General features: G+C 48.5%; 1 protein-coding gene across 1 annotated transcript in view; it reads left to right on the top strand.

Moving 5' to 3' along the window:
* LOC139273381 (zinc finger protein 850-like) overlaps window positions 1-9,092 on the top strand; it is a 39,982-nt gene extending 30,890 nt beyond the window's left edge. The window contains exon 5 of the mRNA XM_070890219.1: window positions 7,746-9,092. Within this exon, the coding sequence (XP_070746320.1) occupies window positions 7,746-8,595 (850 nt within the window). The 3' untranslated portion in view covers window positions 8,596-9,092. The remainder of the gene's footprint in view (window positions 1-7,745) is intronic.
* The last annotated feature ends 15,561 nt before the right edge of the window (window positions 9,093-24,653 follow it).

Raw genomic sequence — 24,653 nt, 5'->3', positions numbered from 1 at the left:
GGAAGAGGCATACAAATTAGCCATAAAAAGCAGCAAACCAGAAGACTGGGAGAAATTTAGAATTCAGCAGAGGAGGACAAAGGATTTAATTAAGAAGGGGAAAATAGAGTACGAGAGGAAGCTTGCAGGAAACATAAAAACTGACTGAAAAAGCTTATATAGATATCTGAACAGAAAAAGATTAGTGAAGACAAACGGAGGTCCCTTGCAGTCGAATTTGGGTGAACTTATAATGGGGAACAAAGAAATGGCAGACCAATTGAACAAGTACTTTGGTTCTGTCTTCACAAAGGAAGACGCAAATAACCTTCCGGGGACCGAGCGTCGAGTGAGAAGGAGGAACTGAAGGATATCCTTATTAGGTGGGAAATTGTGTTAGTGAAATTGATGGGATTGAAGGCCGATAAATCCCCAGGGCCTGATAGTCTATATCCTAGAGTACTTAAGGAAGTGGCCCTAGAAATAGTGGATGCATTGGTGATAGTTTTCCAGCAGTCTATCGACTCTGGATCAGTTCCTATGGACTGGAGGGTTGCTAATGTAACTCCACTTTTTAAAAAAGGAGGGAGGGAGAGAGAAAACGGGTAATTATAGACCGGTTAGCCTGACATCAGCAGTGGGAAAATGTTGGAATCAATCATTAAGAATGAAATAGCAGCGCATTTGGAAAGCAGTGATAGGATTGGTCCAAGTCAGCATGGATTCATGAAAGGGAAATCATGCTTGACAAATCTGGATTTTTTGAGGATGTAACTAGTAGAGTGGACAAGGGAGAACCAGTGGATGTGGTGTATTTGGACTTTCAAAAGGCTTTTGACAAGGTCCCACACAAGAGATTGCTGTGCAAAATCAAAGCACATGGTATTGGGGGTAATGTACTGACGTGGATAGAGAACTGGCTGGCAGACAGGAAGCAGAGAGTCGGGATAAACGGGTCCTTTTCAGAATGGCAGGCAGTGACGAGTGGAGTGCCGCAGGGCTCGGTGCTGGGACCCCAGCTGTTTACAATATATATTAATGATTTAGATGATGGAATTGAGTGTAATATCTCCAAGTTTGCAGATGACACTCAAACTGGGTGGCGGTGTGAGCTGTGAGGAGGATGCGAAGAGGCTGCAGAGTGACTTGGACAGGTAGATAGATTTTTAACCAATAAAGGAATTAAGGGTTATGGGGAGCGGGCGGGTAAGTGGAGTCCATGGCCAGATCAGCCATGATCTTTTTGAATGGCGGAGCAGGCTCGAGGGGCTAGATGGCCTACTCCTGTTCCTAATTCTTATGTTCTTATGTTAGGTACTGCATTGGTTCGAGGCAGAGTTCATCTCCCTGTACGATGTCCCATCAAACATTGCAGAACAGGTACAGCACGGGGTTAGATACAGAGTAAAGCTCCCTCTGCACTGTTATTGAATGGGGAGCGGGCTCGGGGGTCCGGGTGGCCCACTCCTGCTCCTATTTCTCATGGTCTTATGTACGCAGCATGCCCCGCGGAGAGAATGTGCCGCACCCAGACTACAGGAGCTCAGTGCGCAGGCGCGGGCCCTGGCTGTGTTTGGAGCATGCGCGGTGCATGGAATGGCGGAGACGACATGTTTTGGACAGGCTCCACAGAAGTGTCCTTTTCAGTGGGACCGAGCGGAGTAAAAGACCAGCGGGGAGCCGGGGAGGCTTCATAAACAACTGGTGCTCGCCGCAAGCCTGGAATAATAACTGGAATATCGCCAGTTGCAGCTTCGGGGCTTTCTCCCGATCACAGGCCCAGCCTAACGGTGGCCATCTTGGTGCAGAAAGGCAGGTTCAGTGCTCCGCCATCTTGATTCAGTGAGTAGCACAGTGCATGCGCGTCCATCTTGGTACTGGAACTGTACCCAGCCAGAGTCAGTACCTTCAGGGGAGGGGAACCAGTGAGTGTCGAACTGAACCCAGCCAGAGTCAGTACCTTCAGGGGAGGGGAACCAGTGAGTGTAGAACTGAACTCAAACAGAGTCAGCATCTTCAGCGGAGGAGAGGGGAACCAGTGAGTTGAACTGAATCCAGCTAGAATCAGCACTTAAGGGAAAGAGAGGGAGGGGAACATAAGAAATAGGAGCAGGAATAGGCCATACGGCCCCTCGAGCCTGCTCCGCCATTTAATACAATCATGGTTGATCCGATCATGGACTCGGGTCCACTTCCCTGCCCAATCCCCATTACCACTGAATCCCTTATCAGTTAAGAAACTGTCTAGCTCGGTCTTAAATTTAATCAATGACCCAGCTTCCAAAGCTCTCTGAGGCAGCAAATTCCACAGATTTACAACCCTCTGAGAAGAGAAATTCCTCCTCATCTCAGTTTTAATTGGGCGGCTCCTTATTCTAAGTTTATGCTCCCTAATTCTAGTCTCCCCTATCAGTGGAACATTCTCTCTGCAACGGCCTTCTCAAGCCCCCTTCTAATCTTATATGTTTCGATCAGATCACCTCTCATTCTTCTGCATTGCAATGAGTAGAGGCCCAACCTCCTCACCCTTTCCTCATAAGTCAACCCCTCATCTCCGCAATGTACCTAGTGAACCTTCTCTGAACTGCCTCCAAAGCAAGTATATCCTTTCGTAAATATGGAAACCAAAATCTTTACACAGTATTCCAGGAGTGGCCTCACTAATAGTCTGTATCACTGTAGCAAGACTTCCCTGCATTTATACTCGATCCCCTTTGCAATAAAGGCTACGATTCTATTGGCGTTCCTGATCAATTGCTATACCTGCATGCTAACCTTTTGTGTTTCATGCATAAGTACCCCCAGCTCCCACTGTACTGCAGCACTTTGCAATTTTTGTCCATTCAAATAATAACTTGCTCTTTGATTTATTTCTGCCAAAGTGCATGACCTCACACTTTCCAATATTAGACTCCATCTGCCCAATGTGTGCCCACTCACTTAGCCTGTCTGTAACCTTTGCAGGTTTTTTGTGTCATCCTCACACCTTGATTTTCCTCCCATCTTTGCATCGTCGGCAAACTTGGCTACGTTACACTCAATCCTTTCTTCCAAGTCGTTAATATAGATTGTAAATAGTTGGGGTCCCAGCACTGATCCCTGCGGCACCCCACTAGGTACTGATTGCCAACCCGAGAATGAACCATTTATCCCGACTTTCTGTTTTCTGTTAGTTAGGCAATCCTCTATCCATGGTAATATATTACCCTCAACCCGGTGATATTTTATCTTGTGTGGTAACCTTTGATGTGGCACATTGTCAATGCCTTCTGGAAGTCCAAATACATCACATCCACTGGTTCTCTTTTATCCACCCTGTTCGTTACATCCTCAAAGAGTTCCAGCAAATTTGTCAAACATGACTTTCCCTTCATAAATCGATGGTGACCCTGCCTGACCAAATTATGCTTTTACAAATGTCCTGCTACTACTTCTTTAATAATGGACTCAAACATCTTCCCAACCACAGATGTTAGGCTAACTGGTTTATAGTTTCCTGCTTTTTGTCTGCCTCCTTTTTAAATAGAGGCGTTGCACTGGCAGTTTTCCAGTCTGCTGGGACCTCCCCAGAATCTAGGGAATTTTAGTAAATTACAACCAATGCTAATTCCCAGTCTCATCCTCCTAGATTTCATAGAGTGCATAAGGGACGGGTTCCTTGAGCAGTATGTAACTGAACCAATCAGCGGGCAGGCTATTTTGGATCTGGTCCTGTGTAATGAGACAGGATTAATAAACAATCTCTCAGTAAAGGATACCCTTGGAATGAAAGCCCATAGCATGGTTGAATTTCAAATTCAGATTGAGGGTGAGAAAGTTGGAATTCAACCAGTGTACTCAGCTTAAATAAAGGAGACTTCAAAGGAATGAGGCTGAGTTGGCTGAAGTGGACTGGGAAAATAGATTAAAGTGTAGGATGGTTGATGAACAGTGGTGTACATTTAAGGAGATATTTCACAACTCTCAAGAAAAATATATTCCAGTGAGGAGGAAAGGTCGTAAGAGAAAAGATAGCCCTCCGTGGCTAACAGAGAAATAAAGGACAGTATCCAATTAAAAACAAGGACATACAATGTGGGCAAAACCAGTAGGAGGACAGAAGTTTGGGAAGCATTGAAAAGCTAACAAAAAATGAATCAAAAAATGATTAAGAAAGGGAAGATAGACTATGAAAGTAAACTAGCACAAAATATAAAAACAGATAGCAAGAGGTATATATAGGTATATAAAAAGGAAAAGATTGGCTAGAGTAAATGTTGGTCCCTCAGAGGACGAGACCGGGGAGTAATAGGGAACATGGAGATGACAGAAACTCTGAACAAATATTTTATATCAGTCTTTACGGTAGAGGGCACTAATAATATTCCGACAGTGGATAGTCAAGGGGCTACAGGGGAGGAAGGAACTTATCACAATCACAATCACTAAGGAGGTGGTACTCAGTAAGATAATGGGACTAAAGGCGGATAAATCCCCTGGAACTGATGGCTTGCATCCCAGGGTCTTAATAAAAGTAGCGGCAGGGATAGTGGATGCCTTGGTTGCAATTCATCAACATTCCCTGGATTCTGGAGAGGTTCCAGCAGATTGGAAAACTGCCAATGTAACGCCCCTATTTAAAAAAAGGAGGCAGACAAAAAGTAGGAAACTATAGACCAGTTAGCCTAACATCTGTGGTTGGGAAAATGTTGGGGTCCATTATTAAAGAAGTAGTAGCAGGAAATTTGGAGAGAAAAAAATTCGGTCAGGCAGAGTCAGTATGGATATATGAAGGGGAAGTCATGTTTGACAAATTTGCTGGAATTCTTTTGAAGATGGAATGAACAGGATGGATCAAGAAGAACCAGTAAATGTGATGTATTTGGACTTCCAGAAGGCATTTGACAATGTACCATATAAAAGGTTACTGCACAAGATAAAAGTTCACGGTGTTGGGGGATTTCAAAGTGCTGCAGTACAGCGGGACCTGGGGGTACTTGTGCATGAAACACAAAAAGTTAGTATGCAGGTACAGCAAGTGATCAGGAAAGCCAATGGAATCTTGGCCTTCATTGCAAAGGGGATGGAGTATAAAAGCAGGGAAGTCTTGCCACAGTTGTACAGGGTATTGGTGAGGCCACACCTGGAATATTGCGTGCAGTTTTGGTTTCCATATTTACGAAAGGATATACTTGCTTTGGAGGCAGTTCAGAGAAGGTTCACAAGGTTGATTCCAGAGATGAGGAAAGGTTGAGTAGGTTGGGCCTCTACTCATTGGAATTCAGAAGAATGAGAGGTGATCTTACTGAAAAGTATAAGATTATGAGGGGACTTGACAAGGTGGATGCAGAGAGGATCCACTGATAGGGGAGACTAGAACTAGGGGGCATAATATTAGAATAAGGGGCCACCCATTTAAAACTGAGATGAGGAGAAATTTTTTCTCTGAGGGTTGTTGATCTGTGGAATTCACTGCCTCAGAGAGCTGTGGAAGCTGGGACATTGAAAAAATTTAAGACAGAAATAGACAGCTTCTTAAATGATCCGGGATTAAAGGGTAATGGAGAGCGGGCAGGGAAGTGGACCTGAGTCCACGATCGAATCAGCCATGATTGTAATCAATGGCGGAGCAGGCTCGAGGGGCCGTATGGCCTACTCCTGCTCCTATTTCTTATGTTCTTACGTACTAGCATACCCCCCGCCCCCTCCCCCCGGCGAGGATATTGGTCCCGGCGCTGTTGAGGTGCAAGCCGTCTGGTCTGTATAGGTCCCACCTCCCCCAGAAGCGGTCGCAATGCCTCAGGAAACTAAAGCCCTCCTGCATACACCATCTCTTCAGTTACGCATTCATCTGCTCTATCCTCCTATTTCTGTACGCACTAGCTCGTGGCACCGGGAGTAATCCGGAGATTACTACCTTTGAGGTCCTGCTCCTATCTCCCTAAACTCTGCCTGCAGGACCTCATCCCTCTTTCTACCGATGTCATTGGTCCCGATATGGACCACGACCTCTGGCTGTTCACCCTCTTCCCCCCAGAATGCCCTGCAGCCACTCGGTGACATCCTGGACCTGTTACCTGGGTGACATCCTGGACCTGTTACCTGGGAGACAACATCCCATCCTGGAGTCACGTCTGCGGCCGCAGAAACACCAGTCTGCTCCCATGACTATTGTATCCCCTACCACTATAGCTCTTCCATTCTTCTTCCTCCCCCCTGTGCAGCTGAGCCACCCGTGGTGCCGTGGATTTGGCTTTGGCTGCACTCCCCAGAGCCACCATCGTCCTCACTGGTACTCAGAACAGAGTACCGGTTGGAGAGCGAGATGGACTCGGGACTCCTGCACTACCTGCCTGGTCCTCCTCTTCTGTCCGGTGCTCACCCACTCCCTCTCTGCCTGGACACTCTAAAGCTGCGGGGTGATCACCTCTAGAAACGTGCTATCCACAAGCTCTCAGTCTCACGGACACACCGCAGTGATTCCAGACGCTGCTCAAGCTCCAAAACACACAGCTCGACTTGGTGCAGCTGAAGACACCTCCTGCACACGTGGTCGTCCCGACTGCACGAAGCATCCAGGATTTCCCACATGCCACAGGATGTGCAATCCACGGGACTGGGCTATCCTGCCATCCCTCGAGTTACACTCACAACTATCAAGTAGAACTAAACTCTAAACCTTAGAAAAACACACCCAACAACTACTCAGCAATCAGCTGATTTAACTAATCTTTATTTAAAGACTAAGTACTAACTTAACAGAGAAAAAAAAAACCTTCAGGGGAGGAGAGGGAGGGGAACCAGTGAGTGTAGAACTGACCCCAGCCAGAGTCAGCACCTTCAGGGGAGGGGAACCAGTGAGTGCAGAACTGAACCCAGCCACAGTCAGTACCTTCAGGGGAGGGGAACCAGTGAGTGTCGAACTGAACCCAGCCAGCGTCAGCACCTTCAAGGGAGGGGAACCAGTGAGTGTAGCACTGAACCCAGCCACAGTCAGTACCTTCAGGGGAGGGGAACCAGTGAGTGTCGAACTGAACCCAGCCAGAGTCAGTACCTTCAGGGGAGGGGAACCAGTGAGTGTAGAACTGACCCCAGCCAGAGTCAGTACCTTCAGGGGAGCTGAACCAGTGAGTGTAGAACTGATCCCAGCCAGAATTGGTGGTGAAAATTGGGAGTGGAGGAGAAACAGTCTGATTTGGATTTCAGCACAACAGGAGGGACAATGTGTGGGACAGTGATTTACAGCTTTGCAAGAACAAGAGAGGAAAGAATGTTCCATGGAAACTAGATGTGTCTATCCTGAATTTCTGTCTTGTACTGACAGTGATGAGTTTTGTTATCTCCTTTTACAGCGTATTAGAAGGGGAGATTTTCTGACAGGAAACACAAACCAAACAACACGTCAAGATCTGATGGAGTCAATTGATTCTTAAGGACGTGAATTCATCGGCTTTTGAAAGTGGAAGGAGAAATGTTTGCCTGTTCTGTCTGTAGGAAAAGATTTCAAACATCGGTGTGACTGGAAAAGCACCAAGGCACACACACCCGAGTGAGTGTTCCAGTGCACTGATTGTGGAAAGAGCTTTAACCAGTTACACAGACTGAATAAACATCGCACCATTCACAGTGGGGAGAAACTGTAAATGTGTTGTGTGTGTGGGCAAGGCTTCAACTGATCGTCCAACCATGGAGAGTCACAAGGATACCCGCACCGCGGAGAAACCGTGGAAATGTGACTGTGGGAAGGGATTCAGAAAACCATCTGAGCTGGAAATTCATCGACGCAGTCACACTGGGGAGAGGCCATTCACCTGCTCTGAGTGTGGGAAGGGATTCACTCATTCATCCACCCTGCTGAGACACCAGCAAGTTCACACTAGGGAGAGGCCGTTCACCTGCTCTCAGTGTGGGAAGGGATTCACTCTGTCAACCACCCTGCTGATACACCAACGAGTTCACACTGGGGAGAGGCCGTTCACCTGCCCCGTGTGTGGGAAGGGATTCACTCAGTCATCCAACCTTGTAGTTCACCAGCGAGTTCACACTGGGGAGAGGCCGTTCACCTGCTCTGAGTGTGGGAAGGGATTCACTCAGTCATCCACCCTGCTGACACACCAGCGAATTCACACTGGGGAGAGGTCGTTCACCTGCTCTGAGTGTGGGAAGGGATTCACTACATCATCCAACCTTGTAGCTCACCAGCGAGTTCACACTGGGGAGAGACCGTTCACCTGCTCTGAGTGTGGGAAGGGATTCACTCAGTCATCCACCCTGCTGATACACCAGCGAGTTCACACTGGAGAGAGGTCGTTCACCTGCTCTGAGTGTGGGAAAGGATTCACTTTGTCATCCATCCTGCTGATACACCAGCGAGTTCACACTGGGGAGAGGCCATTCACCTGCTCTGAGTGTGGGAAGGGATTCACTCTGTCATCCACCCTGCTGAGACACCAGCAAGTTCACACTGGGGAGAGGCCATTCACCTGCTCTGAGTGTGGGAAGGGTTTCACTCAGTCATCCACCCTGCTGATACACCAGCGAATTCACACTGGGGAGAGGCCATTCACCTGCTCTGAGTGTGGGAAGGGATTCACTCGGTCATCCCACCTGCTGAAACACCAACGAGTTCACAAGTGACTGCAGGGGTTGGAATGTGCTGTTATTGCTGCTGTTAATCACATCCCGACTGAACCATGTTCATTCTGACAGTTGGGGTTTGTTTCTGCTGATGTTAGTAACCCTATAACTGGGCTGGACTTTAATATTCTGGATATATTGCTGATTGTGTTCTTGGGGCTGCAGTGTCCATTTATGAAACGCTGTCTGTTATCTTTCCCCTTAATTCAGCACTCACAACAGAAATTCAATTTGGAATAAAATTATGAACTTTTGCTTTAATTCTAAATTGATCTTTGGTTCAAAATCTACGATAGTGTGGGAAAATTTCTACTGAATAAAATCTCCAATTAGAAAGAGCTTGGTGACAATTCTTACTGACTTGCACATTACACACAGTGGCCTCTCCATTATCCACCAGAAAGGGGAATGGGAATTGGCGGGAAATCAGTGTCCCCAAATGTTGCCCCTCCCGTCTGGTGTAGCAATCCCCTCGGCATGGGAATGGAGACAAGTCAAGACCAAAACTGTACGCAGTACTCCAGGTGTGGTCTTACCAACGACCTGTACAGTTGTAGCAGGACTTCCCTACTTTTATACTCCATCCCCCTTGCAATAAAGGCCAGCATTCCATTTGCCTTCCTGGTTATTTGCTGTAACTACATACTAACTTTTTGAGTTTCATGTACAAGAACCCCCAGATCCTTCTGTACTGCAGCATTTTGTAATTGTCACATATAAATAATTTACTTTTTTATTTTTCCTACCAAAGGGGATAACCTGACATTTTACCACATTATAGTCCATCTGCCAGATTTTTGCCATCTCATTGAGCCTGTCTATATCCCTTTGTAGATTATTTGCGTCCTCCTTACAACTTGCTTTCCCACCCATCTATGTATCATCAGCAAATTTGGCCGCGTTACACTCGGCCCCTTCATCCAAGTCATTAATATAAATTGTAAATAGTTGAGGCCTCAGCACTGATCCCTGCGGCACCCCACTAGTTACTGATTGCCAACCAGAGAATGACCTATTTATCCCGACTCTGTTCTCTGTCAGCCAATCCTCTTTCAATGCCGATATATTACCTCCAACCCTGTGAACTTTTACCTTATGCAGTAACCTTTAATGTGGCACCTTGTCAAATGCCTTCTGGAAGTCCAAATGCACCTGATCCACTGGTTCCCCTTTATCCACCCTGTTTGTTACATCCTCAAAGAATTCCAGCAAATTTGTCAAACATGTCTTCCCCTTCATAAATCTATGCTGACTCTGCTTGATCGAATTCTGCTTTTCCAAATGCCCTGCTACTGCTTTAATAATGGACTCCAACATTTTCCCAACAACAGATGTTAGGTTAACTAGTTTACCGCTTTTTGTCTGCCTTCTTTTTTAAATAGGGGTGTTACATTTGCAGTTTTCCGATCTGCTGGAACCTACCCAGAATCCAGGGAATTTTGGTAAATTACAACCAGTGCACCCACTATCCCTGCCGTTACTTCTTAAGACCCTAGGATGCAAGCCACTCCGCTGCTCTTGCCTCAGAACCCTGAAAATCTTTCCAACTCAAATCTTTATCTCTTTTGAAAGTAACATGTGAATCTGCTTCCATCACCCTTACAGGCATAGAAACATAGAAAATAGGTGCAGGAGTAGGCCATTCGGCCCTTCTAGCCTGCACTGCCATTCAATGAGTTCATGGCTGAACATGCAACTTCAGTACCCCATTCCTGCTTTCTCGCCATACCCCTTGATCCCCCGAGTAGTAAGGACTTCATCGAACTCCTTTTTGAATATATTTAGTGATTTGGCCTCAACAACTTTCTGTGGTAGAGAATTCCACAGGTTCACCACTCTCTGGGTGAAGAAGTTTCTCCTCATCTCGGTCTGAAATGGCTTACCCCTTAACCTTAGACTGTGACACCTGGTTCTGGACTTCCCCAACATTGGGAACATTCTGCGTTCCAGGCCATAACATCTGGCTGCTTAATTTTTCCCCCTCGTGTAGCATCTGGTTCATTTGCCAATCACCTTAAATTGGTGTCCTCTGGTTACCGAGCTTCCTGACACTGAAAATTGTTTCTCCTTATTAAGAGAGTTGGTGGGCTGGAGGAGGTTACAGAATAGGGAGGGGTGAGGCCTTGGTGGGATTTGGACAAGAGTATTTTAAAGGTTGAAGCCACCAGCTGTCTCTCCCACTGCAGAATGTGACTCACTGCTAACAGGAAAAATTTTTGTTTAACGACTAAAGATGCATAATGAGTGTAAATCAATCCCTGTACCTTTAACTAACAGCAAAATGGAAAGAGGGAAATGAATGACCTTTAAACACGTAGTTATCGACCCCCGACACTGTAAATTGTTTCTCATTATAGAAGCATAGAAATTTATAGCACGGAAGGAGGCCATTTAGGCCCATCATGTCTGCGCTGGACGACAGAGAGCTATCCAGCCTAATCCCACTTTCCAGCTCTTAGTCCGTTGCCTTGTAAGTTACAGTACTTCAAGTACACATCCAAGTACTTTTTAAATGTGGTGAGGGTTTCTGCCTCTACCAACCTTTCAGGCAGTGCGTTCCAGACCCCCAACAGCCTCTGGTTGAAGAAATTTCCCCTCAAATCCCCTCTTAAACCCCCTACCAATTACTTTCAATCTATGCCCCCTGGTTGGTGACCCCTCTGCAAATGGAAATAGGTCCTTCCTATGCACTCTATCTAGGCCCCTCATAATTTCCCCTCAGCCTCCTCTGTTCCAAAGAAAATAAACCCAACCTATTGAGGTTTGTTGGGCTGGAGGCAGTTACAGAGAGAGGCAGGGGTGATACTTTGGAGGGATTTCAACAAGTGGAGGAGTATTTTAAAGGCTGATGCCACCAGCCATCTCCTCCAGCACAGAATGTGACTCACTACCAATACGAAGGATGTTACTTTACCACGAAAGTATAATGAGGGGAAATCAATCTCTGTACCTTTAACTAACAGTGACATGGTAAGAGGGGAATGAATGATCTTTTCAACATCTATTCCACTTGGTACTGAAGTGTCTGGAACTCATAATAGGAACTTCAGGGAAACAAAATACTGACAAATATTAAACTGTTTTGTTGACAAAACAAACCTTGATTTAACTGTTAAAAGATAAATTCTTTAAGAGGGGTTCACACTGATTCACCTGACAGACCGACTCAGGATCCAAACCTCAAGCACCGCAATTGGTTGCAGAACACGCTGTTGCCTTGGCCCATCAATCATGTATGTAACCCCAGGCAATCTGTATAATACCGCCACCAGAGAGCTTACCTATTGGAGTCCCAAGGGATCCCAGCATCCCTTGGGAGCACTGTACACACGCAGGCCTACCATGCTGTACCAGCATTCAAGAGTCTGAATAAAGGAGCTAAGGTCACACTTACTCATTGTCTACAGTACTCAGTTGCATTACTTTATTATAAGCATAACAATTGGTGATGAAATAACGAACAACCACGCGGAAATGCAGAGAACTGTTGGTATCCTGGAGAAATTCTCAGAAGGGGATGATTGGGAGGCCTTCATGGAGCGACTCGACCAATACTTCGTAGCCAATGAGCTGGAAGGGGATGAGAACGCTGCCAAACGAAGTGCGATCCTCCTCACCGTCTGTGGGGCAACAACCTATGGCCTCATGAAGAATCTTCTCGCTCCGGTGAAGCCAACAACCAAATCCTATGAAGAACTGTGTACACTGGTCTGGGAGCACCAAAATCCGAAGGAAAGCTTTCTGATGTCAAGGTATCGATTCTACATGTTTCAGCGGTCTGAAGGCCAAGAAGTGGCAAGCTACATTGCCGAACTAAGGCACCTTGCAGGACATTGTGAATTCGATGGATTCCTTGAGCAAATGCTAAAAGACTTTTTTGTGCTTGGCATTAGCCATGAGGTTATCCTTTGCAAACTATTGACTGTTGAAACATGAACCTGAGCAAAGCCATAACAATAGCCCAGGCATTTATGTCCACCAGCGATAACACCAAACAAATTTTGTAGCATAAAGAGGTTTCGGCAAGTACTGTACACAAAGTAACATCGTTTTCAGGCAGTAAATGCATATGGCAGAAAGTAGACGCCTGCAACTGCACGACCTCAGATGACCCAGTCTGCCATCAAACGTTAATGCGAGGCAGTTAACACCTTGTTGGCGTGGCGGAGGTGATTGTCGAGCCCATCAATGCCGCTTCAAACACTATATGTGCTCAGGCTGTGGAGCAATGGGACACCTCCAGCGAATGTGCAACCCCTGCAAACCACCATGTTGCAGAGGAGGATGGATCCACAGCGGATCAGGCTGAACTAGAGACTCGAACTGAGGAGGCAGAAGTTTACGGGGTACACAACTTCACCACGAAATGTCCACCGATCATGCTAAAATTCGAACTGGACAGAATTCCAGTTTCCATGGAACTGGACATGGGTGTGAGTCAGTCTATCATGAGCAAAAATGCCTTCGACAGGCTGTGGTGCAACAAGGCACACAGGCCCAAGCGTAGCCCCATTCATACCAAGCTAAGAACTTACACTAAAGAGCTGATCCCTGTAATTGGCAGCACAGTATTAAAAGTCTCCTATGATGGAACAGTGCACGAACTCCCAGTATGGATTGTACCAGGAGATATCCCCACACTGTTCGGCAGAAGCTGGCTGGGAAAAATCCACTGGAACTGGGACGACATCCGAGGGCTCTCATCCGTCGACAATGCCTCATGTGCCCAGGTTCTGAGCAAGTTCCTGTCATTGTTTGAGCCAGGCAGCAGAATTTTCTCGGGGGTGAAGGTGCAGATCCACTTGGTTCCTGGTACACGACCCATCCACCACAAGGCACGGGCGGTGCCATATATGATGCGAGAGAAAGTGGAAATTGAGCTGGACAAGCTGCAACGAGAAGGCATCATCGCGCCAGTGGAGGTCAACGAGTGGACCAGTCCAATTGTTCCGGTTCTCAAAGGCGATGGCATGGTCAGAATTTGTGGGAATTATAAAGTAATGATTAACAATTTTTCGCTACAGGACCAGTATCCCCTACACAAGGCAGACGACTTATTTGCGGCCCTGGCTGGAGGAAAGACGTTCACCAAGTTGGACCTGACTTCGGCCTTCGAAAGGGCTCACCTGCATCAACACGCACAAAGGTCTGTTCATCTACAATAGATGCCCGTTTGGGATTCGATCGGCCGCGGCAATTTTTCAAAGGTACATGGAGAGTCTGCTAAAGTCGGTTCCGCGCACTGTGGTTTTCCAGGACGACATACTGGTCACAGGTCGGGACACCATCGAACACTTGAAGAACCTAGAAGTGGTTCTAAGTTGGCTAGATTGCGTGGGACTCAGGTTGAAATGCTCGAAGTGTGTTTACCTGGCGCCAGAGGTGAAGTTCATAGGGAGAAGATTATGGCAGGCGGCATCAGACCCACTGACGTCAAGAACGAGGCCATCAAGAACGTGGCGAGATCACAGAATGTGATGGAGCTGCGGACGTTCCTGCGACTCCTCAACTATTTTAGTAATTTCCTACCTGGGTTAAGCACCTTGCTAGAACCCCTACACGTGCTGCTACGCAAGGGAGATGACTGGGTATGGGGGAAATCACAAGGAGCTGCTTTTGAGAAAGCCAGAAATCTGTTATGTTCCAACAAACTGCTTGTTCTGTATAACCCATGTAAACCCGGTGTGAGCTGTGAGGAGGACGCAAAGAGGCTGCAGGGTGACTTGGAAAGGTGAGTGGGCAAATGCATGGGAGATGCAGTATAATGTGGATAAATGTGAGGTTATCCACTTTGGGGGCAAAAATACGAAGGCAGAATATTATCTGAATGGCAGCAGATTAGGAAAAGGGGAGGTACAATGAGACCTGGGTGTCATGGTTCATCAGTCATTGAAAGTTGGCATGCAGATTCAGCAGGCCGTGAAGAAGGCAAATGGTATGTTGGCCTTCATAGCTAGGGGATTTGAGTATAGGAGCAGGGAGGTCTTACTGCAGTTCTACAGGGTCTTGGTGAGACCTCACCTGGAATATTGTGTTCAGTTTTGGTCTTCTGATCTGAGGAAAGACGTTCTTGCTATTGAGGGAGTGCAGCGAAGGTTCACCAGACTGATTCCAGGGATGGCTGGACTGACAGATGAGGAGAGACAGGATCAACTGGGCCTCTATACACTGGAGTTTAGAAAGATGAGAGGCGACCTCTTGAAACGTATAAGATTCTGACAGGACTGTACAGGTTAGATGCAGGAAGAATGTTCCCGATGTTGGGGAAGTCCAGAACCAGGGGACACAGTCTCAGGATAAGGGGTAGGCCATTTAGGACTGAGATGAGGAGAAACTTCTTCACTCAGAGAGTTGTTAACCTGTGGAATTTCCTGCCGCAGAGAGTTGTTAATGCCCGTACATTGGATATATTTAAGAGGGAGTTAGCTATGGCCCTTACAGCTAAAGGGGTCAAGGGGTATGGAGAGAAAGCAGGAAAGGAGTACTGAGGGAATGATCTTATTGAATGGTGGTGCAGGCTCCAATGGCCGAATGTCTTACTCCTGCACCCATTTTCTATGTTTCTATGTTTCTAACCCATGTAAACGTTTAGTGCTATGTTGTGATGCGTCTTCATATGGGGTCAGGTGTGTGCAACAAGCAAATGAATCGAGAACATTGCAACCGGTCACCTATGCATCCAGGAGTTTGTCCAAGGCCGAAAGGGCCTACAGCTCTGGCATTCGTTTACGGGTGAAGAAAATGCACCAGTATCTGTTTGGTCTCAAGTTTGAGTTAGAAACCGACCATATCCCTATTCTCAGAGAGCAAAGGGATTAATACAATGCCTATGCTCGTATCCAAAGATGGGCGCTTATGCTGTCTGCATATAATTATGTAATCCGCCACAGACCAGGCACAGAGAACTGCGCTGATGCTCTCAGTCGGCTACCATTGCCCACCACTGGGGTGGAAATGGCACAGCCTGCAGAATTGCTCTTGGTGATGGATGCATTTGAAAATGAAAAGTCACCCATTACGGCCCGCCAGATCAGGACGTGGACCAACCTGGATCCTTTACTGTCCGTTGTATAAAAACTGTGTCCTCCATGGAAACTGGTCCAGCGTCCCAGTGGAGATGCATGAAGAGATCAAGCCGTTCCAGCGGCGCAAAGCTGAAATGTCCATACAGACAGACTGTCCTTTGTGGGGCAATCGTGGTTTTGCCTAAGAAAGGCAGGGAAACGTTCATACATGACCTACACAGTATCCACCCAGGCATAGTAATGATAAAAGCTATAGCCAGATCCCATGGTGTGGTGGCCCGGCATCGACTCAGATTTGGAGTCATGCATGCGCCAATGCAACACTTGCTCTCAACTGGGTAATGCACCCAGGGAGGCACCGCTAAGTTTGTGGTCATGGCCCTCCAAACCATGCTCGAGGATCCACGTTGACTTTGTGGGCCCATTTCTAGGCAAAACGTTTTTGGTTGTTACGGATGCTTATTCAAAATGGATTGCGTGTGTAATAATGTCTGTAAGCACATCAACTGCCACCATCGAAAGCCTACGAGCTATGTTTGCCATGCATGGTTTGTCTGATGTCCTTGTCAGCGACAATGGGCTGTGCTTCACCAGTACTGAATTCAAGGAATTCATGACCCACAATGGGATCAAGTATGTCACATCTGCGCTGTTCAAGCCCGCATCCAATGGCCAGGAAGAATGGGCAGTCCAAATCATCAAGCAAAGCTTGAAACGTGTGTCGGAAGGCTCCCTGCAGACCTGCCTGTCCCGAGTCCTGCTCAGCTACTGCACCAGACCCCACTCGCTCACTGGGGTTCCCCCAGCCGAACTGTTCATGAGAAGGGCGCTCAAAACAAGGCTCTCTCTTGTTCACCCTGATCTCCATGATCACGGCGGGGGCAGGCAACATCAACAAAGCATGTACCATGATCGCGCAAACTTTTCACGCGATATTGAAGTCAATGTCCCTGTATTTGTACTCAACTATGGACATGGTCCCAAATGGCTCGCTGGCACGGCCATAGCCAAAGAGGGGAATAGGGTGTTTCAGGTCAAACTTGCTAATGGACTAACTTGCAGAAAGCATTTGGACCAAACCAAATTGCGATTCACAAACAGGCACGAGCAACCCGAAGAGGACACCACCAACTTCGACCCACCAATACACACAAGTAGTAACCGACATCACGGTCGACCACGAAGCTGAATTCACCATTACCTGCAGCCCGGCAAGACCAGCTGCCTAGCAGCCCAGTGACGGACCAACAAACTCACCCACACCTGCATTTGTACCGAGACGATTGACAAGGGAGTGAAATGCCCCAGATATTCTCACCCTGTAAATAAGTGTACTATTGACATTGGGAGGGAGTGATGTTATGTATGCAACCTTAGGTAACCTATATCATACACTGCCACCAGAGGGTATACCTGTTGGAGTCCCAAGGGATCCCAGCATCCCTTGGGAGCACTGTATATAAGCAGACCTCCCATGCTGTACTGGCACTCTGGAGTTTGATTAAAGGAGCTAAGGTCACACTTAGTCATGTCTACAGTACTCAGTTACATTACTTTATTATGAGCATAATAGTTGGGGCTGCAGGAGGTTACAGAGATAGGGAGAGGTTTAGGGCTGGAGGAGGTTACAGAGATAGGGGGGATATAGGGGCTGGAGGAGATTACAGGGATAGGGACGTGTGTAGGGACTGGAGGAGGTTACAGAGATCGGGAGGGATGTAGGGCTGGAGGAGTTACTGAGATACGGAGGGGCGTAGAGGCTGGAGGAGGTTACTGAGATACATAGGGGTGTAGGGGCTAGAGGAGGTTACAGAGATAGATAATGGTGATATGCTGGAGGCAGTTACAGAGATAGGGAGCGGTGTAGGGGCTGGAGGGGTTACAGAGATAGGGAGGGGTGTCGGGGCTGGAGTCGTTTACAGTGATAGGGAGAGGTGTAGGGGCTGGAGGACATTACAGAGATAGGGAGGGTTGTATGGGCTGGAGGAGGTTACAGATATAGGGAGGGGTGTAGGAGCTGGAGGAGGTTACAGAGATAGGGAGAGGTGATGCCATGGAGGGATTTATCGGTGTAGCAGAGCAGGTCTCCAATGGTCCTGGTTAACCCTTGCCACTGGACCAAGACCTTGCTCTGTCAAGCCCGTGTGGTGGCTGGTGTACAATCCACACACAGGCATCTTCCACTCTTCAGGATGTAGTTCGGGATCCGGAATATTAGGTCCTTCATTGAAACATCTGTCATCCTCGATACGAGGGTCTGCCTAAGATAATTCTGTGATACAAAGAAATTCTGTGACGTATTTCTCCCTTTCCTCCCTTTCTCCGTTTCCCACATTACAACAGTAACCACACTCCAAAAGTAGTTCATTGGCTGTAAAGCGCTTTGTGACGTCCGGTGGCAGTGAAAGGCGCTATATAAATGCAAGTGTTTCTTTCTTCTTTCCTATCTTCTCCCTTTACCATCTTGTATCACCCTGCCCCTGCATTTCTTTCCACCCTTTCCCCTCCTCTCCCACCCCCTGACTTTCCACAATCCGGTTCCCGCTTTAATGGGGTCGGGACTGAATTATAGTTGTATAACCAATATTTGCGCGGATGGGCGGCTCCGCTTTCAGGGCGATCCCAGAGAGGGGCCGTGCGGTCAGAAGCGCGATGACGCAATGGCGCTGGGACAGTGACGGAAGGGGAGCTGGAGCGGCCTTGTGATTGGTTGGCGGGAGCTGTCCATCACCCAGCCGAGCAGGCAGATTCCCTCACAGCCGGACGACTCTGCCATTGGCTGATGCGGCTGCCCATTCAAGAAGAGGAGCTGCTGCCATTGGCTGAAGCGATGGATGCAGTGTGAAGCGCCCCCCTGCAGGGCTGGGTGGGTATTACAGGGTGTCATCAAACACAACAACAACTTATATTTATATAGTATCTTTACCGTACTCTCCCAGGGCAGGTCCAGCACGGGTTAGATACAAGAAGAAAGAAAGACATGCAATTATATAGGGCCTTTCATGGCCACCGGACGTCTCAATCACTTTATGGCCAATGACGTACTTTTGGGGTGTGCTCACTGTTGTATTGTGGGAAACGCGGCAGCCAATTTGTGCACAGCAAGATTCCACACACAGCCAAGTGATAATGACCAGATAATCTGTTTTTGTTATGTTGATTGAGGGATAAATATTGTCCCCAGGAAATCGGCGAGAACTCCCCTGCTCTTCTTCCAAATAGTGCCCTGGGAACTTTTACATCCACCTGAGAGTTTAACGTCTTTAACGCCTCGGTTTAACGTCTCATCTGAAAGACAGCATCTCCGACAGTGTGGCACTCCCTCAGTACTGTCCCTCCGACAGTGTGGCACTCCCTCAGTACTGTCCCTCCAACAGTGCAGTGCTCCCTCAGTACTGCCCCTCCAACAGTGCGGCACTCCCTCAGGGCCGCCCCTCCGACATTGTGGCACTCCCTCAGTACTGTCCCTCCGACAGTGCGGTGCTCCCTCAGTACTGCCCCTCCAACAGTGCGGTGCTCCCTCAGTACTGCCCCTCCGACAGTGCGGTGCTCCCTCAGTACTGCCCCTCCGATAGTGCGGTGCTCCCTCAGTACTGCCCCTCCAACAGTGCGGTGCTCCCTCAGTACTGCCCCTCCGACAGTGCGGTGCTCCCTCAGTACTGCCCCTCCGACAGTGCGGTGCTCCCTCAGTACTGCACTGGGAGTGTCTGCTTGCATTTATGTGCTCCAGTCCCTGGAGTGGGACTATGAACCCACAACCTTCTGACTCAGAGGCGCGGGTGCTGCCCACTGAGACATGGCTGATAGTGCAGGTACAGCACGAGCTAGTTATTGTATTACACCCAGAACTTAGGTTAATGCTCCCTCCTGGTGGTGATTTAACGTATTACACCCAGAACTTGGATTAATGGTACCTCCTGGTGGTGAGTTATTGTATTACACACAGAAATTAGTTTACTACTGCCGCCTGGTGGTGAGTTACTGTATTACAGCCAGAACTTGGATTAATGCTGCCTCCTGGTGGTGAGTTACTGTATTACACCCAGAACTTGGATGAATCCTGCCACCTGATGATGAGTTATTGTATTACACCCATAACTTGAACGAATGCTGCCTCCTGGTGGTAAGTTATTGTATTACACCTAGGCTCTTTGGTGGAGCTCTCCAATTAGCCCCACCTCTTGCACTTTCACCATTGCCCTGCAATTATTTCCTTTTTGAAGTGTTTTCCAATTGTTTTTTAAAACTTGCTGTTGAATCTGCTTCCACCACCCTTTCAGGCAGCCCATTCCCAAGCACAACAAATTGCTGCATATTTTTCGCCTCTCTTCTCACCTCTGATAACTCACCACCAGGAGGCAGCCTCGCTCCATGTCCCGGGTGGAATTCAGTAACTCACCACCAGGAGGCAGCCTCGCTCTATGTCCTGGGTGTAATTCAGTAACTCACCACCAGGAGGCAGACTTGCTCCATGCCCTGGGTGTAATTCAGTAACTCGCCACCAGGAGGCAGCCTTGCTCCATGCCCCGGGGGTAATTCAGTAACTCACCACGAGCATGCAGCCTCGCTCCATGTCTTGGATGGAATTCAGTAACTCACCACCAGGAGGCAGCCTTGCTCCATTATCCTGGCTATCATACAATAACTCACCACCAAGAGGCAGCCTCGTTCCATGCCCTGGGTGTAATTCAGTAAGTCCCCACCAGGGGGCAGCTTTGCTCCATGCCCTGGGTGTAATTCAGTAGCACACCACCAGGAGGCAGCCTCGCTCAATGTCCTGGGTGTAATTCAGTAACTCACCACCAGGAGGCAGCCTCGCTCCATGTCCTGGGTGTAATTCAGTAACTCACCACCAGGAGGCAGCCTCGCTCCATGTCCTGGGTGTAATTCAATAACTCACCACGAAGAGGCAGCGTCGCTCCATGTTATGGTTGTAATGCAGCAACTCACCACCAGGAGACAGCCTCACTCCATGTCCTGGGTGTAAGTAATCAAGTCTCGATTTCAAAATTCTCATCCGTGTTCACAAATCCCTCCATGGCCCTCACCCCTCCCTATCTCTGTAACCCCCTCCAATCCCTACACCCCTCCCTATCTCTGTAACCTCCTCCAGCCCCTCAGCCCTCCCTATCTCTGTAAGCCCCTCTAGCCCCACAAACCCCCCTGACAATTCTGGCCCCTTGAACATCCCTGATTAGAATATTGTTTGATAATCGCCCCGTGTGAAATGGCTTGGGACATACTATTCGGCTAAAGGCGCTATATCAATGCAAGTGGTTGCTGAGGTTGAATGGCCTGATTCTGTGCTCTATCATTATCGGAGAAATTAGGGCAGGTGACCAAAAGCTCGGTCAAAGAGGTCCGTTTTAAGCAGCATCTTGAAGGAGGATAGAAGTAGAGAGGGGGAGAGGTTCAGGGAGGGAGCTCCAGAGCTTGGGACTCAGGCAACAGAAGGCACGGCCACCGATGGTGGAGCGATTATAATCAGGGATGCTCAGGAGAATTAGAGGAGCGCATACATCTCGGGGAGTTTTGGAACTCGAGGAGGTTACAGAGATAGGGAGGGCTGTAGGGGGTTACAGAGATAGGGAGGGGTGTAGGGGCTGGAGGAGATTACAGAGACAGGGAGGGTTGTACGGGCTGGATGAGGTTACAGAGATAGGGAGATGCGAGGGGCTGGAGGAGGTTACAGACACAGGGAGGGGTGTAGGGGCTGGAGGAGATTACAGAGACAGGGAGGGTTGTGCGGGCTGGAGGAGGTTACAGAGATAGGATGGTGTTAGGTGCTGGAGCGAGTTACAGACACAGGGAGGGGCGAGGGGCTGGAGGAAGTTACAGAGATAGGGAGGGATGTAAGGGCTGGAGAAGGTTACAGAGATAGGGAGGAATGTAGGGGCTGGAGGAGATTGCAGAGACAGCGAGGGTTGTAGGGGTTGGTGGAATTAACAGAGATAGGGAGGTATGTAGGGGCTGGAGGGGGTTACAGAGAAAGGGAGGGGTGTAGGTGCTGGAGGAGGTTACAGAGATAGGGAAAGGTGTAGGGGCTGGAGGAGGTTACAGAGATAGTGAGGGGTGTAGGGGCTGGAGGGAGTTACAGAGTTAGGGAGGGCTGTAGGGGCTGGAGGTTATACAGATACGGAGGGGTGTAGGAGCTGGAGGAGGTAACAGAGATAGGGAGGGGTGTAGGGGTGGAGGAGGTTACAGAGATAGGGAGGAGTGAAGGAGGTTACAGAGATAGGGAGGGTGTAGGGGCTGGTGGAGGTTACAGAGATAGGGGGTGTGTAGGGGGGAGGAGATTACAAAGATGAGGAGTGTAGGGGCAGGAGGAGGCTACAGAGATAGGGAGTGGTGTAGGGCTGGAGGAGGTTACAGAGATAGGGAGGTATGTAGGTGCTGGAGGAGGTTACAGAGATAGGGAGGGATGTAGCGGCTGGAGGAGGTTACAGAGATAGGGAGGTGTGTAGGTGCTGGAGGAGGTTACAGAGATAGGGAAGGGTGTAGGGGCTGGAGGAGGTTACAGAGATAGTGAGGGGTGTAGGGGCTGGAGGGAGTTACAGAGATAGGGAGGGCTGTAGGGGCTGGAGGTTATACAGATACGGAGGGGTGTAGGAGCTGGAGGAGGTAACAGAGATAGGGAAGGGTGTCGGGGTGGAGGAGGTTACAGAGATAGGGAGGGTGTAGGGGCTGGTGGAGGTTACAGAGATAGGGGGTGTGTAGTGGCTGGAGGAGATTATAGAGATGGGGGGGTGTACATGCTGGAGGATGTTGCTGAGATCGGGAGGGGTGTATGAGCTAGAGGAGGTTAAAAAGATAGGGAGTGATGTAGCGGCTGGAGGAGGTTACAGAGATAGGGAGGAGCAACAGATATGGAGGGATTTGTAAACAAGGATGAGAATTTTGAAATCGAGGCTTTGCTTAAGCGGGATGCTAATATAGATCAACGAGCAAAGGGTGTGATAGGTGAGCGGGACTCGATGTGAGTTCGGACACGGGGCAGTGAGCACAGGGGTGATGGGTGAGCGGGACTTGGTGTGAGTTAGGACGCAGGGCAGTGAGCACAGGGGGTGATGGGTGAGTGGGACTTGGTGTGAGTTAGGACTTGGGGCAGTGAGCACAAGGGGTAATGGGTGAGTGGGACTTGGTGTGAGTTAGGACGCAGGGCAGTGAGCATAGAGGGTGATGGGTGAGCGGGACTCGGTGTGAGTTCGGACATGGGGCAGTGAATACAGGGGGTGATGGGTGAGCTGAACTTGGTGTGAGTTAGGACTTGGGGCAGTGAGCACAGTGGGTGATGGGTGAGTGGGACTTGGTGTGAGTTAGGACTTGGGGCAGTGAGCACAGGGGGTGATGGGTGAGTGGGACTTGGTGTGAGTTAGGACTTGGGGCAGTGAGCACAGGGGGTGATGGGTGAGCGGGACTTGTTGTGAGTTAGGACGCAGGGCAGTGAGCACAGCGGGTGATGGGTGAGTGGGACTTGGTGTGAGTTAGGACACGGGGCAGTGAGCACAGGGGGTGATGGGTGAGTGGGACTTGGTGTGAGTTAGGACGCAGGGCAGTGAGCATAGAGGGTGATGGGTGAGCGGGACTCAGTGTGAGTTAGGACATGGGGCAGTGAGCACAGGGGGGTGATGGGTGAGCGGGTCTTGGTGCGAGTTAGGACACGGGGCAGTGAGCACAGGGGGTGATGGGTGAGTGGGACTCGGTGCGAGTTAGGACATGGGGCAGCCGAGTTTTGGATCACCTCTAGTTTACGCAAGTTTAGAACTCCCTCCTTAACAGCACCTTCACCACACGGACTGCAGCGGTTCAAGAAGGCGGCTCACCACCACATTCTCAAGGGGCGATTGTGGATGGGAAATAAATGCCGGCCTCGCCAGCGACGCCCACATCCCAGGAACAAATGCAAAAGAGGAAATAGCAGAGGCCTTGACTATCATTTTCCAGTCCTCTTTGGTTTGGGCATGGTGCCGGAGGATTGGAGGACTGCTAATGTGGTAACCTTGTCTAAGAAGGCAGAAAGGAAGGGATAGGCCGAGTAATTATAGGCCTGTCAGCCAACCTCAAGTGTGGAAAAATTATTGGAAACAATCCTGAAAGGCAGGATGGATTTGTTAAGTGAAGATTGTGTTTGACTAACCTGATTGAATTTTTTGAGGAGGTAACCAAGACGGTCGATGAGGGTAGTGCGTATGATGCAGTATATGGACTTTAGCAAGGCACTTGATAAGGTCCCACATGGCAGACTGGTCATGAAGGATAAAGCCCATGGGGTCCACGGCAAAGTGGCAAGTTGGATCCAAAATTGGCTTGGAGGTAGGAAGCAAAGGGTAATGATTGCTGGATGTTTTTGTGACTAGAAGGATGTTTCCAGTGGGGTTCTGCAGGGCTCAGTATTGGGTCCCTTGCTTTTTGAAGTATATATCAATGACCTGGATTTGAATATAGGGAGTATGATTAAGAAGTTTGCAGACGACACTAAAATTGGCTGTGTGATTGATAATGAAGAGGAAAGGAGGATATCAATCTACTGGTCAGGTGGGCAGAGCAATGGCAAATGGAATTTAATTCAGAGAAGTATGAGGTGAAGCACTTTGGGAGGGCTAATACGGAATTGGTATACACATTAAACGGTAGGCCACTTAATAGTGTAGATGAAAAAAGGGACCTTGGGGTGCTTGTCCACAGATCCCTGAAAGTAGCAGGCCAGGTACATAAGGTGATTAAGAAGGCATACATAATGCATGCCTTTATTGGCCGAGGCATAGAATGTAAGAGCAGGGAGGTTATGCTTAAATTGTATAATACTTTGGTTAGGCCACAGCTGGAGTATTGCATGCAGTTCTGGTTGCTGTATTATAGGAAGGACATGATTGCAGTAGAGAGGGTGCAGAGGCGATTTACTAGGATGTTGCCTGGAATGCAAAATCTTAGTTATGAGGACAGATTGAATAGGCTGGGTTTGTTCTCATTGGAATAAGGGAGGTTGAAAGGAGACCTCGTTGAGGTGTACAAAATATTGAGGGTCCTGGACAT

The sequence above is a fragment of the Pristiophorus japonicus genome, chromosome 9 (assembly GCF_044704955.1).
Source record: "Pristiophorus japonicus isolate sPriJap1 chromosome 9, sPriJap1.hap1, whole genome shotgun sequence".
In the NCBI taxonomy this organism is placed as follows: domain Eukaryota; kingdom Metazoa; phylum Chordata; class Chondrichthyes; family Pristiophoridae; genus Pristiophorus; species Pristiophorus japonicus.
This window is presented reverse-complemented; position numbering and strand designations above follow the sequence as displayed.